We start from the raw sequence: 18,161 nt of genomic DNA, 5'->3' as shown, positions 1-18,161 counted from the left end.
ACTACCTAACGCAATACCGGATGTGGTCCATGACCCCATACCCCTTTACTGTTGTTGATGTTGAAGCAGCATATTCAGTAGCCAGAATGTTATCTGAGGAGAGTAACCTTACTGTTGCAACAATTCATCCTTCAGCGGAGGCATTTTCTCACCATCTACCGTGAAGCATTGTCAGCTTCACACCATAATGCTTTTGTCTACACCAATATAACCTCTTGCCATTAGACTAGTCCGCAGAGCTACAGCAGTGGTGAGCCTTACACTGCCTTGTGTTTTCTCTTTCTCCTGATGGCGGCTATAACATTGTTTCCATAACGCGACATGTTACTGATCTTAACTGCAGAGTCCCTGGGAAAACCCCATGGCAACAATCATACTTGCGTTGAGCACCTGGATACAAAGAACACAGGAAGTTGGTTGTCGGTGTTGTGAGCTAATTTGTATACTACAGGACACTGCAATAGGATTTCAATCTGGCAAACTAAGGACATGTTTAAATCCATGTGGTTCAAATCTGAATCCCGATTCAATCTGCATGAAACAACCAGGGGCAAACAGGGTCAGTGACGAGTTCTTTCAACTCAGGTTATGCATTATTAATTTGAGGTAATTTCTTACTTATCAATTTACTTAAAGTGCATCTATTATGCTTTTTCAAATATTCCCTTTCATGTGCAATATCTCACAAAAGTGAGTACACCCCTCACATTTTTGTAAATATTTGATTATAACTTTTCATGTGACAACACTGAAGAAATGACACTTTGCTACAATGTAAAGTAGTGAGTGTACAGCTTGTGTAACAGTGTACATTTGCTGTCCCCTCAAAATAACAACACACAGCCGTTAATGTCTAAACCGCTGGCAACAAAAGGGAGTACACCCCTAAGTGAAAAAGTCCAAATTGGGCCCAAAGTGTCAGTATTTTGTGTGGCCACCATTATTTTCCAGCACTGCCTTAACCCTCTTGAGCATGGAGTTCACCAGCGCTTCACAGGTTGCCACTGGAGTCCTCTTCCACTCCTCCATGATGACATCACGGAGCTGGTGGATGTTAGAGACCTTGTGCTCCTCCACCTTCCGTTTGAGGATGCCCCACAGATGCTCAATAGGGTTTAGTTCTGGAGACATGCTTGGCCAGTCCATCACCTTCACCCTCAGCTTCTTTAGCAAGGCAAAAGTCGTTGTCATGCTGGAAAGTATTCCAGCATGAAATAAATGCTGGAATTCTGCAGTAGCCCTGCGACCCAGTCTCTGAAGGGAGGGGATCATGCTCTGCTTCAGAGTTCAATTCAATTCAATTTTATTTGTATAGCGCTTTTTACAATAGACATCAAAGCAGCTTTACAGAAATATCAACATGGTATACAGATAATAAAGGTGCGAATTTATCCCAACTGAGCAAGCCACTGAGTGGCGACGGTGGCAAGGATAAACTCCCTAAGATGTTTTAAGAGGAAGAAACTTTGAGAGGAACCCGACTCAGAAGGGAACCCATCCTCATCTGGGTAACAACAGATAATGTGAAAAAGTTCATTATGGATTTATATGAAGTCTGTATGGCCTTAGGAGCAGCCGTAGTCCCAGCAGTCTGGAATTGGAGAAGATTTGGGCTCCATCCAGAGGCAGAAAGGATCAGGATCTCTAGTATCTCCATAAAATCGTGTGTGGCTCGGCAGAAGGAGAGAGGAGAGAAACGATTATTAGGACTGGGAATTAGCATAATAGAGAGACTAGTCAGGGTAGGCATGAGTAAACAAATACATTTTAAGCCTAGACTTAAACACTGAGACTGTGTCTGAGTCCCGAACACTAATAGGAAGACTGTTCCATAACAGTGGGGCTCTATAAGAGAAAGCTCTTCCCCCTGCTGTAGCCTTCACTATTCGAGGTACCGTCAGATAGCCTGCATCTTTTGACCTAAGTAGGCGTGGAGGATCATAGAAAACCAAAAGGTCGCTTAGATATTGTGGCGCGAGACCATTTAGTGCTTTATAAGCTAATAAAAGTATTTTATAGTTAATGCTGGATTCCACTGGGAGCCAATGCAGTGTGGATAAGTGTGGGGTGATGTGGTCGTATCTTCTGGTTCTAGTTAGGACTCTAGCAGCTGCATTCTGGACTAACTGGAGTTTGTTTATGTTCCTACTGGAACATCCAGACAGTATGGCATTACAGTAATCTAATCTAGAGGTGACGAATGCATGAACTAGTATTTCTGCATCATGTAGTGACATATTTCTTATCTTAGAAATATTTCTGAGATGAAAGAAGGCTATCCTAGTAATATTATCTACATGAGCATCAAATGATAGGCTGGAGTCAATAATCACTCCAAGGTCTTTAACTGCTGTACAGGATGAAACAGAAAGACCATCCAGAGTAACCATGTGATCAGAAAGAATACTTCTAGCTACACGTGGGCCTAATAAAAGTATTTCTGTTTTATCAGAATTAAGTAAAAGGAAGTTAGTTAACATCCAACGTCTAATGTCCTTTACACAATCCTCAACTTTACGAAGCTTCTGTCTGTCCTCTGGCTTCGCTGAAACATACAACTGTGTATCATCAGCATAACAGTGGAAGCTAATTCCATGCTTACGAATAATTTGTCCTAGGGGTAGCATATATAAAGTAAAGAGCAGTGGGCCTAAAACAGAACCCTGTGGAACTCCAAAGGTAACAGTATGCGTGGAGAAGTCTTCATTTACATCTACGAACTGATAATGATCGGTCAGATAAGACCTGAGCCAGGAGAGGACTGTTCCCTTAATGCCAACAACATTTTCTAATCTGTCAAGGAGAATAGTGTGATCTATAGTATCAAAAGCTGCACTAATTTCGAGTAACACAAGCAGCGAGACACAACCCTGATCGTAAGTCAGTAGAAGGTCATTTACTACTTTAACTAACGCTGTCTCTGTGCGATGATGAAGTCTAAATCCTGACTGATATGTATGTCATAGTACATGTTGGCATTCATGGTTCCCTCAATGAACTGTAGCTCCCCAGTGCTGGCAGCATTCATGCAGCCCAGACCATGACACTCCCACCACCATGCTTGACTGTAGGCAAGACACACTTGTCTTTGTACTCCTCACCTGGTTGCCACCACACACGCTTGATACCATCTGAACTAAATAAGTTTATCTTGGTCTCATCAGACCACAGGACATGGTTCCAGTAATCCCTGTCCTTAGTCTGCTTGTCTTCAGCAAACTGTTTGCGGGCTTTCTTGTGCATCATCTTTAGAAGAGGCTTCCTTCTGGCACGAAAGCCATGCAGACCAATTTGATGCAGTGTGCGGCGTGTGGTCTGAGCACTGACAGGCTGACCCCCCACCCCTTCAACCTCTGCATCAATGCTGGCAGCACTCATACGTCTATTTCCCAAAGACAACCCCTGGATATGACGCTGAGCACGTGCACTCAACTTCTTTGGTCGACCATGGCGAAGCCTGTTCTGAGTGGAACCTGTCCTGTGAAACTGCTGCTTCTTATAGCCTAGGCCATCTTTATATAGAGCAACACTTCTTTTTTTTCAGATCCTCAGAGTTCTTTGCCATGAGGTGCCATGTTGAACTTCCATTGACCAGTATGAGGGAGTGTGAGCGTGATGACACCAACTTTAACACACCTGCTCCCCATTCACACCTGAGACCTTGTAACACTAACAAGTCACATGACACCGGGGAGGGAAAATGGCTAATTGGGCCCAATTTGGACATTTTCACTTAGGGGTGCACTCACTTTTGTTGCCAGCGGTTTAGACATTAATGGCTGTGTGTTGTTATTTTGAGGGGACGGCAAATTTACACTGTTACACAAGCTGTACACTCACTACTTTGCATTGTAGCAAAGTGTCATTTCTTCAGTGTTGTCACATGAAAAGATATGATCAAATATTTACAAAAATGTGAGGGGTGTACTCACTTTTGTGAGATACTGTAGCATGTTATAGAGCTGTTTGTGAATGTAAAAGCATCTGCAAAGTTTAAAAAATCAAAGAAAATCACGACAAAGGGAGTTGTCTCCCAAAAGAAGGAATCGATTCTGAACAGCTGAATCGAGTCGTTAGTGATTCCAGACTTTACTTCCTGTATTAACCTACATAGGTTTGTAACAAAAAGCCCACCTCTGGTCTTCATTGGCTGCTCGCTGACAGACCGAGCTGAAACTTGTTACAGTAGTGGGCGTTTCCCTTTCAAAACATGCTGACATCAGTAGACCAATCACAACAGACTGGGACATCTAACCAATCAGAGCAGAGTATGCTTTCTGGAAGGAGGAGTATAGAATTAATCCTTTAGAACGGATCATTGAATGAGATCATTGAATTGAGTGTCCTTTGTGACACTGAAGGGGAAAAAGCTAATTATGCAGTTTAAATTATGAGCACGTTAGTGTTTTTTGATCTTGGATGCCTGTAAATCTATTGTATGAGAGCTTTAAAACAAAATTAGGCACGTTTCAAATCCATAATAGGTGCTGTTTAATCTGTAAACAGGACTAACAGCAGATGGCAGAGCTGATGGACATATTTAATAATATCAAGCGCATACACACTGAAAAAGTGTTGCTAACATGCTACTCAAGCAGTAATGGCATTGCAGGGGGAAAGAAATCCAACATTTCACAATTTTCATCTTTGTGTCTCTTGCCATATTAAGAGCTTTATATTATACTAAGAGCCATATTTCCTTTCTTTCTTTCTTTCTTTTTTTTTAACACTATCTTTATTGAATTTAGATAGAGCAGCAGTACAGAACAATATGGACAATTATTCTGAGAAATTAACGAATAATAGGGCTAATACACACGGGGGGAAGAGACAAATGAGCAGGGGAAAAGTGCAATCATTTTCTTTCTTTCTTTCTTTCTTTCTTTCTTTCTTTTTTATTTTTTCAAGTGATGTTTGTTAAAGCCTGAGAAATACACACGTATTATTTTGCACGTTTATTGGATCAATTTATTTACTTCAGTCATTAACGGCGTAGCCTAAAAAGCATTGAAGCTGGAGATGTCTTTTGTAGTTGGAGTGTGACTGATGATGCAGTTCTTTGCTGCACAAATAAAAGTAAAAGTAGTGAGTCGTGAAACGGTTTTTGCTTTAAGTATAAAAAAAAAAAAAATGATTTGTATAAATTACTGGTTAACTGGTTCAAAATAAGTAGTCATGCACCCCTAGTGGATGCAAACCAAACTAGGGTTTGAGAGAGAAGTCGGCAAGGGTGTGTTCTAAACGCTGGAGGGCAGATGAACAGATTATAGATGAATGCATGTTTGGTCTCGTGTGCCAGTCGCTTAGTGGGTTTTTAAGTAGCTTCAGATGTGTCATGGCAGGGTCTTTTTTCCAAGAAGCCACAATCCTGGAGAGTCACGGAATCGACGTGCAGAGCCCTGGAGGTCACTCCAACAGTGATGACATCGACGGCAACGACTACACCGAGCAGGTGAGGCATCAGCTATAGACTTTTTACAACTGCAGTATGCAATACAGATGCCTTCAGTGCTTATCCCCATGTCCATGTGGGTTTATTCTAGATTCTCTGGTTTCCTCCCAACTCCCAAAATATCCTAGTAGGTGGATTTGGTGACTCTAAATTGCCCCTAGGTGTGTGTGTGTGTGTGTGTGTGTGTGTGTGTGTTGCACATTGATGAGATTGTCCAGTGTTCCCAGGACAGCCTCTGGATTCACTACAAACCTGGCTAGGATGAAGCTCATACTGAAGATGAATTAATGTTCATCTAATGTTCGGTATTGAGTTTGCATGTATTTATCTCTTTCCAGTGTAAAGTGGGTGAGGCTCATTTCTTTCCACTTGAATGGTCTCCTCAAATCTGAGCGACCTACTGAATGAACACAAACAATAAGTGTGTTAGTTGGTACACGCAGCGTTAGAGCTCCACGAGCACGACTGGGAACGAGGGTTTATAACTGTTAGAATGTAAGTGATGAAAGGGATTCATTTGTTTTATGGATGTTCCACAACATTTAAATGTAATATAAGCAAATTAAAAAGTATGTGTTACTAGATTGGTTAGTGTTTGTGTGATTGATGCAGGAGAGAGTATGCCGTCCCTCCCATCTAGAGAGCATGGACAATTTTGATCTCTTGGGATTCCAGCCATGGGTTGCTTCTTTTTTTTTTTTCCCCCTCACAAAATTTGATTGAAATAAACTGACCCAAGTGAGACGATCGACTGAAACTTAATGAGCCCTGTAGCAGCGCCTGAGGTAGTAGAAATCCAAAGTAGTCTAAAACGCCCGTTTCTGTGGCCTCCACAAAAGAATGCGATCATGTGACCAGCCTGCACTCTATATATTTGAACTGTATGGGCTGCACAGACTGGGCCCTCTGGTGTTCAAACAGTGCAATTGCATTAGATGCATAATTAATAGAATGTATCCACGATGCGAGTTGCACATTTCTACGACGCATGTTGTCACGTTTTTGCATCGCACGGCATCCTGTGACAATGCATAATTACAGCCCTTTTAAACATTGTATAATGAAGATGTTCTAAATGAACTGTTGTGATTTTTTTTTTTTTTTTTTTTAAAGTTTTCTTTTTATTATTAATGTAATGTAATAATGGGGCTTTCCCTCTCTCTCATGTACTCACAGGGTTGTGAGTTGCCCTACTTTGAGAAGAGACAGTTGGCCCGGCCGTTTGGTTTCTACAGGCTCGAGCCAACATCGCCAACCCAGGTGAGGAATGAATGATGTGCTACAATTATGCGTCTGTTTCAACAACTATTTCACATTCTCCATGGGTTCATGTGTGTTTTATTTTCAGGATGACAGCACTAACCACGCAGACCATCAGGATCCTATCTCCCTTGCCGTGGAGATGGCAGCTGTCAATCACAGCATCTTGGCCCTGTCTCGCCCAGGGGGCGTGGCCAGCGATATCAAAACAGAGGCGCTGGACGACGACTGAGGAGGGTCTGCTGAATGGAGCTGTGTGTGTGTGTGTGTGTGTGTGTGTGTGTGTGTGTGTGTGTGTGTGTGTGTGTGCGCGCGCGCGGAGAACTGGATGTGTGCTATTTTGTTTCCAGAGCGGAGGTCGACTCTTGTGATGACTCCATGCTGCTCAGACGTGGGTCACTCTCTTCCTCTGCATCCTCTCATTACACTGTATCTGAAAATGGCCATCTAGTCCAGGTTCTATTCCTCAGCCTGGGACTGTGTTTAAAAAAAAAAAAACAAAACCACAAAGGTCCTCATGTTTTCTGGAATCTTCCACAGTGTGGGGCCGCCACCTCCAGCCCTTCCTGTAACCTGACCCCAACCTTTACCTCATTCCGCTCCAGGAGTGTCGTGCTTTTTGCGTTTCGTCCCTCATCGGTGCTTCCTGGAAGTGGCGTTGTTTTTTCCACTGACGTGCAGGAGCTTTATGCGGACATTCGACGTCGGTGTGTGCGAGTGAGTGTGTGTGTGTGTGTGTGTGTGTGTGTGTGTGTGTGTGTGTGTGTGTGAGAAGCTTTGTAGGTGGAAAGGAAGAGTGTGTGTGCTGCACAGCCCCGTGGCTGTGTACCAGACTTCTGCATTGAGTGACAGCTCTGTGTATTTGGGCGCTTTAACACTTTTATTCCCTCCTAAAATTGGATTGTTTTTTTATTAATATTATTATTACATTTTTTAATTTTGGAATTGATTTTAGTTCACGGTTCAAACAGCAATCAGGTTATTAAATGGGTTTTTTTGTTTGTTTTTTTTGTGATGGGGAGAGGTGAACTGATATATAAATGAGCAAAAGTGAAACTAATAAGATGTGGTTTTTATAAATGCCAAAGGATGGAAACTTGGAGTCCCTTGGACTATAAAGCGATGGTCAGCTGAAAGCCTCGAAACACAAAATTACCATATTGTCTGGAATATAAGGTGTATGATTTTCATTAGAACCCTTAAATAACCTTACACCAGAGGGTTTCCCATTACAGAGAGGGTTCCTAGTAGAACACTAGGAATATTTTTGCATTAACGTTGACATTTTAATTTATTTGATTTTTAAAAAAAATTCTAACAGAATTCAGCACTGTTCTGTTACATCCATGAAACTAGGAGACGTTACAAAGCTCTGTGTAAATTGCGTTTTAAGAAATAAATCACTGAAAAGGGGAACCATGCATCAGACCAGAAAATACAGTAATGGTGTTTTCTGATTTTATTTCTTAAATGTCCAGCTTCACCCAAAGTGGATTGGAGTAAATCCTTTCTTGGTTTTAGTATTTATTTTCTTGTTCTATGTTCATATCTGGAGATTTCTAAGTAATAAGCTAAATCTCAGTCATGGCCTAAACACTTGTAAGTTCTTGTGCAATGACAGCTGTAGAGCTGAAATTAGAGCGAGAGAGAGAAAGACTGAGTGCTCTTATCTTAACCCTAAACCTCATAATCTGGCCAGTGCATCATCATTTCTTGATGCTGTTTGATTTCGTAACGATTTTGCAGTGTACAGAAAAGCTAATATGTTTCTGTTCTGCCACTTCAGGACTTCTGCTGTAGGCATGTGCCGATAATCTTTTAGACAGTTGGAGAAAACTCTTAATCGCGATGTTTTAAACTTTTATCAGCTGCGTTCCATTGGTGAGCTAGGTAGCATTTTTGTTTTTAATAACAGCAGTCTTCTTGAAGTGCTTAGTGTGTGTGTGTGAGAGAGGGAGAGAGAGACCTTCTCTGTGAAGGAAGTCCCATCATTCTGTTCTCATCCTGTTTCTATATTCTTTTTGCCCTCATTGACTTTCCCTTGGACTCCATTTTTTTAAAAAGCCATTCCATTACTGTACTAGCTCAAGTGAAGTGTATTAGAAGACCTCTCGAAGGCATGAGGGATTTTAGTCAACATGGAACATGGATTCTGCTTCAGAAGCAGAATCTGCTGAGAATCATTTCACAGTTGTGGACAAAGCTTGTATGCCAGAGCAAATACAATACATCGAATTAAGTGATGTGATTTTTATAAAAATCAAACATTTGTGTGTCAGTAATCTGGTATGCAAATGGACCAAGGATAATGTTTCATGAACGGTTGTGCTTACTTCCAAAGGCGAGTGTTTCCTAGTTTAAACTTCACTCATCGTTCCCATCTTCGGCAGGCGGCTTGTATTAGCAATGCTCCGATCCTACTTTACTATTTCTAAACGATACTCCTCTAGGACCTCTTGGGTACCTGATACTAACAGCCTTACAGTAACCGAGCGACTCTGTGCAAGCTTCGTTCCGCAAAACCTCACAGGCACGACAGCGGTGTGTGTAAAAACGTTTCTGTTGTAAAGTTTATGTCCCGTGTTCGCATTTCCAATTCCGATCCAGTGTTTCAGGGCAGTATTGAAATCAATACTGATACTCCGTATCGGATCGTTAGATCACTAGCAGGCTATCACGTATATATCAGTATCGGCACATGCCTGGTCTGCTGTTGACTAACGCAGGCTCGGTACACTTTCCAATATGTAGCTATTTTACTCAATAAAAAATAAAATAAAAAATCTAAAATATAAACTTTGTTATATTCAATATGATTTTATGATTTGTCTTCTCTTTCCCAGTGTAAAAAAGCTGAGTGATATTTATGAAATGCAGAATTAACTAATCAAGGGTTCTTTTTGTTTATTTTTATTTCAGTAGTTTTTTAAAAATTTTTTTTAAAAGAGCAGTCTTTCTGTGTGTCAAATATTTTCAAGCATATTTTGAAACAGAAAACAGAGCACCCCCTATCGAAAGTAAAAGCAGTTCTTGAAGCCGCACGGGCAGTCGGTAATGGAAAACTGAAGCGGTGTTATTGATGCTGTTGGGGGAAAAAAATATTTCAAATTTATTCTTTTGGCATGTTAACTGAGCAGTTGATGCTCAGGATTCGGAAACTGGCTCTCTTGCAGTCCTGCGATTTGAGCGTGCAACCTTCTGGTTATTAGCATGTAGCCTTTTTTCACTGAGCGCACAGTGTTTTTTGTTATTGAAATGTTTTCCCAGAAGCAGATAAATCATACACGCTTCACTCTAAATGCATTCTCCAAAATCCTAGCTCGCATGGTATTACTCCTCACTTTTAGAGCTTCAATAAATAACCTAAATCAGGGTTTAGAAGCAGGAAAGTTAGCATTGAATGACAACATAGAAAGCTAAGTGCTGTAGAATATCATTTTGCTAATATACTGTTTAATCAAATAATGGTTGGATATTCTCTTCAATCTTTTTATTTTATTTGAATTGGCGAGATTCAAAAACAGTAGCGATTTATGCTCCCTGGATAGATACCAGTGTTTTTAATGTCACCAAATTCTTACAGTGCTTAGCTTAGTATTAGCTTTCTGTAGCTAGCAAGATACTCCTTTAACATTAACACGTATTTTTGTTATCAGGCCAGCTCCACAGCAATGATTTAAAAACTTTAAAACTGAGTTTAGCTAACGATGGCTTTCCAGTTGTTCTTTAGCTAGCTAGATACATAGGTTATATGATGACTTGCATAATAATTTAAAGCTAGCATTAGTCTTTTTCTTCATTATCTTATCTAGCTGGACTTCAACGTTTCAGCATAATCCAAGATCTTAAATACTTGGCCAATGTTGACTAGAGCACGGAGTAATTTGCTTATGTAGCTAGCTTTGTTTTGGTTGTGTATCTGACCAAATCAGTCAGAATTTCTGCTCTAGGAAAACAGTTCAATAACTAAAAGCTACCACTTATAGTGTATTTTTATTTAATTAGTTACCCCCCCCCCCCCCCCCCCCCCCCGGCGTACTGCAGTGTAACTCTAACATACACTGTGTTTATGCTGAAAAACAGCACGAGTACTTGTGATGTTGCAGCTTTTAAACACACACAAACACTGTGCCAAACTGTTATCACCTTGACTGGGCTTTATAAGCCATATGATATGGAAAACATAGTTCTCAGCTGCAACACACACTAGTATTATATTTCAATATTTAGCTTAAATCCTGAGTCTTTAAGGGTAAGCACTCAATAATAAATTTTTTTTAAAAAAGAAAAAAAGGGGGTGCTTTGTATTCCAGTCTTCAGGGTTCACATTCATCTGTCCATAAACATCTCCTCTGCGTATAGTTTATATCGACAGTTCAATAACGATGTATCGTAAAGAATACACTATAATAATAAAACTATAAATAAATGTATTGATTTTAAGTAAGTTGGATCTCAATCATTCTGTCCCATTTAAGACTTTAGTGCCTTTTTTGGACAGTAGACTGTTCTGTAATTAAACTGTAGTATATATTAGCGTTTTTTGTACAGTTTCTTTGTTTAAGATGACTTTTTTTAAAACTTGTGTTTATTTTAGTATTGTATCTACTAGAGAATAAAGGTATATTGATGAACACCACTCTCAGCTCCATTAATCTCTTCAGTATGTGTGTGTGTGTGTGTGTGTGTGTGTGTGTTAATTTGTAGGCAGCGAACTTAATTCAACACTGTTATGGTTACTTCAACACCAATAATCCAATCCTTAAAAAGAAACCTGAACGCTGTAGGTCTTCATGCTAATCAACATTGTGGTAACCATGTGGGTGTCTATTTGAAACGCCGTTTTGAACCTCTGTGCTTATGAGCTACACCATGGAGAAGAAACAAAATATGGACCACCATTAATCATTGCTTAGCAACGATCTAGCCTTAGTGATGTATTTACCTCAACCAGCAAACTGTATAGTTCTAGATTTAATGTGCAGTACTTTGTGTGAATACACAGGTAGGGCGCTGTAGGTGTAATATTTGTATGTTATATGTTCCCTTGACACTAAAGTCACAATACTAGTGTTGATTCAATCTTGTAATAGTAATTAATGCAACCCTGTAAGTGTTGAGCACTAGAATAGTTAATTCCATAATACTATAGCTATTCATCTGGCCACTCCTAGTGCCTAGTTGTTGATCAAAATAACGTGGAGATAGTTTTGTCTGGTTTTATCCTCTTTATCAAAACAAGGTACTGTGTTGTAAAACTCTCCTTTCCAGTTCACACCCACTAGCTCTGTCTATTACACGAGAACCACCACCTGAAAGAGGAGGAATTGGCTCTACACAGTGTGAGGATACAGCTGGGTGCGTACAGAAGAAGGTAGTTAGTGCTCACCTCCAAAGATGTCTAGCATTGAAGAGAGTATTAGAGAATAATATTGGGGGCAAATGTACCCAGGATTCAAACTCACAATGTTTAAACACTTTTCTCTTACGCCACTCCGGAGCTCTCGTAACCTGATTCTAACACCACACTGCACCTCGAATGAACATTTACATAAGATGTAAATACAATCAACGACGGAGTGGAATAAGGAGAAGTGGAGTTACTGAAACCCCAACGCACTCTGTCCGGACCGCTTCCTTTAAGTTTCTCACCACAAGAAACCGCTTTCCCACTGACACTGAAGACTCCCAGAAATGATTACACACATCTTTTAATATGCATTTATGTAGGATGTTCTCTATACAAGTCCCTGTGTAAATTGTTACTATAGAAACGATAACGTATTAGAATGAGTGTGTTAATATAAACCTATGTCATCATATTTTATATATAATCAATCCAATATTGTCCAGAGCTACTTTCTTTTTTTTTAATAGTATACTGTGATTTTTACGTCGCTTTCCACCTTGATTAATCCATCCTTGATTGTAGACAGAGTCCACAGTAATAACAGCACATCACAGATTACATATACAATCTGAAAGCAGTTTTCTGTGTTTAATTGTATCATCAGTAGTGCTTTTGATTCAAAGTTTCAAAGATTTTTGTTCAATCAGTTTACAGTGTGTAATACAAACAACAGTGTGTGCTCGTACAGTTGTGTTCAAAAAAAAAAAAAAAAAAAAGCAATACATCAGTAACGTGATGGACCACTATTATTAGCAGTAGTGATAGTTCTCCATTCCAAATCATTTGCTTGTAGATTGGGCACTACTCATTCATTTAAAGGGGCGCGCTCAAAATAATAGCAGTGTGGAGTTTAATTAGAGAATTTATTCATTCATTCAGTGAAAAAACGGGTGTCATTAATTGTCCTTTATTAAGGAAGAAGGGAAGTAAATGTTTCACACATTGCTATAAAAATATATCTCCTTCTGAATTGCTAAGTAAAACGGGCCAAGAGGAACAAAGTAATTTGATTCAAAAGTTGATTGGAGAGGGGGAAACGTCTGGAGACATGCAGCCAATTATAGGATGCTCAGCTAAAATGATCTCAAACGCATTAAAATGGCGAAGAAAATCAGCAGCTACTGTTAAAACGGATCGAAGAATAGTCAGAATGGCAAAGATTCTGCGAATCATCATCTCCAGAAAGATCAAAGACGATCTAGAATGATCTGTAAGTACTGATACAGTCAGAAGACGTTTGATCGAAGCTAAGCTATTAGCACGAAGCTGCTGTAAAGCACCATTGTTGAAGAAAAAACAACAACAACGGATGTACAGAATCGGTTCAAATTTGTCAAGGAACAAATCGGTTGGCCCAAAGAGAAATGGCGTAACATTCTGTGGACTGATGATAGTTAATAGTTCTTTTGTTGTCTAGCGGTCACCCACAGTATGTCAGGCGACCCCGGGTACTGAATTTGAGCCACAGTACACTGTGAAAACAGTGAAGCACGTTGGTGCAAAAAACATAGCATGGGGATGTTTTTCATACTATGGTGTTGGGCCTGTTTATCGTATACCAGGGATTACGGATCAGTTTGAATACGTCAACATTCTTTTGATTATGTTGCTCTATGCCGAAGAGGAACTGCCCCTGAAATGGGTGTTTCAACAAGACAACGACCCCAAACACACGAGTAAGCAAGCAATATCTTCGTTCCAGACAAGAAGGATTGAGGTAATGGAGTGGCCAGCTCAATCCCCTGACCTCAACCCCATTGAAAACTTGTGAGCTGACATTAAAAATGCAGTTACTGAAGCAAAACCCAAAAATTCACAGGAACCGTGGAATGTATTTCGTTTATCTTGGGCTGAAATACCCGTCTCTATGTGCCAGAAGTTGGTTGACAAAGACAGTGGTAATGCAACTAAATATTAGCTCAGTAAATGAAAGTGAAGTTAAATCTCAACACTGTCAACACTTGCTCATTTTTTTGAACAGATTAATATTGCTTTTCTTTACTGCCTGTAATGATTAGGAATTGAATGTGTAATGTTTCCTCTACCGTTTGAAATATGGAAATGAAAAGCTATCAAAAAATACTTGCACTTTATTCACTTTTATTAACGCGCTGCTATTTCTTTGAACACAACTGTATGTGACATAATACTTCAAACACTATGATAAAACACCATTATTTTTTAAAAGCATGTCCCCCAAGACTAATTCACATGAAGTAGCTGTCACACCCAGCGGTCTTATAAAATATATATATTTTTAACCAATAATAAAAACACAGACTCAAAAGCTTAGCAAACCTTAACCCTAATTTTTTTTTTTTTAAAGAAATGTACACCCCTGTGCATATTTACCATTTAAATTCACACAGAAGCAGAAGCTGTCTCCAGAAGCAGACCGTTCTGAGGCGTGTCATTTTGACTAATTAAATCTCACAATGTTTCTGGCCATGAGATTTTCCTAAAAGTAAATAAGATGATGTTAAGGCACTTACAACAGATAAAACTCGTACATAAATACTGATCAGTACAGTGGATTATAAAACATCCTACAACTGTGTGTCATTAGGAACGAGCCAGAAGGCTGATGTTTGATCTGTAACACTGTAAGAGTCATAACTTGCTAAGTAATTCTTGCCCATAGTGAAAGTGTCACTCTTAGCTTTTTCATAAATTCTGAGAAAATGCAAAGGAACTCCTAACGTTCATGAAAGACAAAAGAAGTGTTTTGTTTTTTGTTCGTCTCGCAAACTCTCTATCGAGTTTTCTATTTTAAGCCGAACAAAAGATGGAGATGGTGTATTCTTTTTTGTTCAGGTCTTTTCAGCAGAGAGGAAATACAGCGTTCCTTCAGCGTGGAATTCTTCCATGACAGGATGTTGTTTTGTTCCTCTCCCCAAAGACGGACAGGAACTGTAGCTTTTGCTAAACTTTTTGAAAAGCGTTGCTTTTCATGAAGCTCACTGAACACAGCTTTTCATTACGTTTTTTTGTTTAAGGAACAGAGGAAGTAGTTTCCTTTTCATTAAGATGACAAATTGATGCTTTTGCTTTTGTCCTTGAGGCGTTGCAGCACAAAGATGAACTGGTTGTTAAGCTCTTTGTCAGTGGGAGTGACTAGTAACTTAGTAACGCTAATTTTTAATGTGTCAGGTCATCCAGGACGCAGCATTCCTGAGCGTCCCATTCAAGTGTTCCAGGACTTCCTGTTCTCTCCTCGGCGTGCTCCTGCACCATCGCCTTTCGCCATGGCGGTCAGGGCTGCTAAGTTTGGGTTCGACCCTGACAGGTTCTGCGAGCTCCGTTTCTGTCTCCGTCGTTTAGCCGTTCCTGAAGCTCGAGCCACTCGGTCCGGCCTCACTAGAACCCCGTACCCTGGGTTACAGTGGAAGTAGTGACGCCCTCCAACTGAACCATCGTTCTTACCTGCAGTGAAAACGGACTCGTTAACAGATGTACAGTATGGACCAAACATGTGGGTCCTGTTTTTATTTAACCGACTTTCTTCACTTCAAGATTCATCACAGGATGAAGCTCTGAATGATTTTTATAAGGTTTTGCATAAAAGTAGTTGCAATAACAACATAGAGGAAGTTTTAGGGTTAATGCAGATTTTCTAAAGTGAGATTCAAGCATTTAAAAAAAAAAAAAAACATTGGGCACCACATTTACTACATTTAGGATAACTGTGTACAAAACTATTCCATTAACCTTCAAGCTTAACAGTGCAGATCAGCAGCTCTGGAAAGGTGGAAACGTGGACTCGCAAACACACAACCTTGTATTCTGACAACAGTGTACACACACACACACACACACACACACAGTACCTGCTGGCATATCGAGCTCCACTCCGACCCAGATTCCATCTGCGAAGTCCGTAGGTCCGATGTAGCGCACTGTGCCATTTTTGTTGCTGCCTACAGTGACGTATTCATCCTCCTTCAACCATTCTGGCAGAGCTCCTTCCTCACAGCCTTCCTCTGAGTCAGACAGGATCTCCAGCTTCTCCAGACGATCCACACCTTCTTTATCCAACTCTTCCTCTGCCTCCTGAAGGATGCCTTTAAATGATTTCAGGCCTGAAGCCTTCACCTTCCTTATTCTGAACGGGTTTGATGTGGGTGGCTGGGTAGGAAGAGCTTGTTCTTGTTTGACTAATAGTGCTGGTGAAGGTTTGGCAACAGGAAGTGGGTCTGAACTCCTTGTTTTAGATGAGGAGTGTGTTGCTTTGGGATGGACGTCAGGATCAGGAGATGAGGGTGGGGATGGCTGGGTTATAGTGAGTGGGACAGGTTCTTTTGGTTCAACAGAGGGCTCTATTTCAACCAAATTCTCAGAAAGAGGGGATCTTTCTGAAAGCGGATCGAATCTTTCATCAGAGTCGTCGGTTTTCTTTTTATTATCTGGAGGTGTAGCATTTTCTTGGCTTTCATCTTCTGGCCTTGGATGTTCAGCTATTTTCCCTGGTTCAAAGTGCACTTCTTTATCATCAACATCTTCCACTGGTTCCATTTTGTGTGAGGGTTTGAGAGCTTCCTGTGTTTCTGACTCTGACGTGGGAACTAAATTCAAGTCTGTATTTGAGACAAGAGTGTCTGATAGAGTTGCAGTAGAGATGCTGGTGGAGATGTAGCCACTAGACTCATCGCTAATTGGGCTGTGAGCCAAGTCTTCGCTGTCTGACTGAACCAGAGGTGCACCCTCTACAAACTCAGGTGGGTTCTGTGCCTGGCTTTTTGTGACTCTGGTCTGCAAAGAGAACATGTGATGCAGAGAAGGATGGCTTTGAAAGGGAAAAACACTAAAGCACACAGGAACCAAGTATTGCAAAGAATAAAACATATCAGGATGGACTGATATAAGAAAATAATTGATTATTTTCCAATAACAGCATGTACCGTCAGTAGTGACCACAACGATTTTCCAATGATTACATTTTTTAATTAAAGAATAACATCATACTTTATCAGTTTATAGTTACAAATTTGAATTGATTATCCTAAAACAGAGTGCCCCATTGTGTTTTACTCCTTACTTACTGACAATTTATGAAAATTCTCAAAGCACGGTTGCTAAATTACCAGACGATCGATACCACATGTTGTGTTAATGAATATTTTGTTACCTGGGCATCAGGTGTGTTGTCTGTAACAATGTCTGAAGCTGCAGTGATTTGTGAAACAGGTGAAGTATCCGCAGTATCCACAGTGAAAGATGAAGCTTCGGGTACTGAGGTCACTGTATTTTGTTGCGGCACTGGTGTGGAATTTACAGATTCCTAAAGAAAGCCAAGCGTACAGCTGACCTCATGACTTACAGTTTAAAAATACAGTGCAAACGTTTCTAAAATGAATCAGCATACCAGTTTAGGAGCACTGAGGTTTTCTTGAGGAGTTGCACACTGAATTACTATGAGAGGAACATTCTGTAAAAGATTTAGGAAGAAGAGTTTTCAATCCAGCATTATCTCGTCATCCAACATTATTGCACCATAATGCAGAAGAAAGACACAGCCACTCTGAGGAAAGCGAATAACTTGGCTAACTGTCTTTAACTCAGTTTTTAAAAAAATTTTATTTACTGTTGCATAGCAACATAAAAGCTGCACGTGTTTTGAGTATAGTGAAGAAAAATGACAGCAACAAGAAAAGTAAGGAGAGTTGATACACCTCTGGTTAGCAGTCAAGGCTGTGAGGTATTTATGTAATGCATGCTGGGTATTGTAGTGGTAGTGCTTAGACGAGCAAACACTCAACAGCAATACACAAATTCTGACAAAACATTGATCCTAACCACTATCAATGTTTTTTTACTAAAAATGTATTCCAGTTGAGGTCATAAGTTTACATTCGCCTTAAATGATAATAATAGTTGTTTAATGAGCATAAAAATTGCATTGTGTTGTTTATTTAGTTCTGCCCCGAGTAAGCTATTTCACATAACACATGTTTACATATAGTCCACAAGACCGAATAACTGAATTTACACAAATGAACCAGTTTACACACCCTTGATTTTTAATCCTGTGTGTCGTTACCT

General features: G+C 40.1%; 2 protein-coding genes across 7 annotated transcripts in view; one reads left to right on the top strand and one right to left on the bottom strand.

Moving 5' to 3' along the window:
• Window positions 1–11,346, top strand: part of hmbox1b (homeobox containing 1 b) — a 36,092-nt gene extending 24,746 nt beyond the window's left edge. For 4 of the 6 annotated variants that reach the window (XM_053675789.1, XM_017455792.2, XM_053675790.1 and 1 more), the window contains 3 exons: window positions 5,343–5,452; window positions 6,629–6,712; window positions 6,801–11,346. In XM_053675789.1, the coding sequence (XP_053531764.1) occupies window positions 5,343–5,452; window positions 6,629–6,712; window positions 6,801–6,944 (338 nt within the window). In that variant the 3' untranslated portion in view covers window positions 6,945–11,346. The remainder of the gene's footprint in view (window positions 1–5,342; window positions 5,453–6,628; window positions 6,713–6,800) is intronic. The other 2 variants (XM_017455794.2, XM_017455793.2) reach the window with 2 other exon arrangements.
• Window positions 10,740–18,161, bottom strand: part of kif13bb (kinesin family member 13Bb) — a 52,912-nt gene continuing 45,490 nt past the window's right edge. Inside the window, exons 39-42 of the mRNA XM_017455790.3 lie at window positions 17,485–17,547; window positions 17,248–17,400; window positions 15,950–16,871; window positions 10,740–15,545 (exon numbers count right to left, since the gene is read on the bottom strand). Of these exons, the coding sequence (XP_017311279.2) occupies window positions 15,307–15,545; window positions 15,950–16,871; window positions 17,248–17,400; window positions 17,485–17,547 (1,377 nt within the window). The 3' untranslated portion in view covers window positions 10,740–15,306. The remainder of the gene's footprint in view (window positions 15,546–15,949; window positions 16,872–17,247; window positions 17,401–17,484; window positions 17,548–18,161) is intronic.

Source organism: Ictalurus punctatus, chromosome 25, assembly GCF_001660625.3.
Source record: "Ictalurus punctatus breed USDA103 chromosome 25, Coco_2.0, whole genome shotgun sequence".
In the NCBI taxonomy this organism is placed as follows: Eukaryota; Metazoa; Chordata; class Actinopteri; order Siluriformes; family Ictaluridae; genus Ictalurus; species Ictalurus punctatus.
The sequence above is the reverse complement of the archived record's forward strand: the minus strand, read 5'-3'. Positions and strand labels throughout refer to the sequence as shown.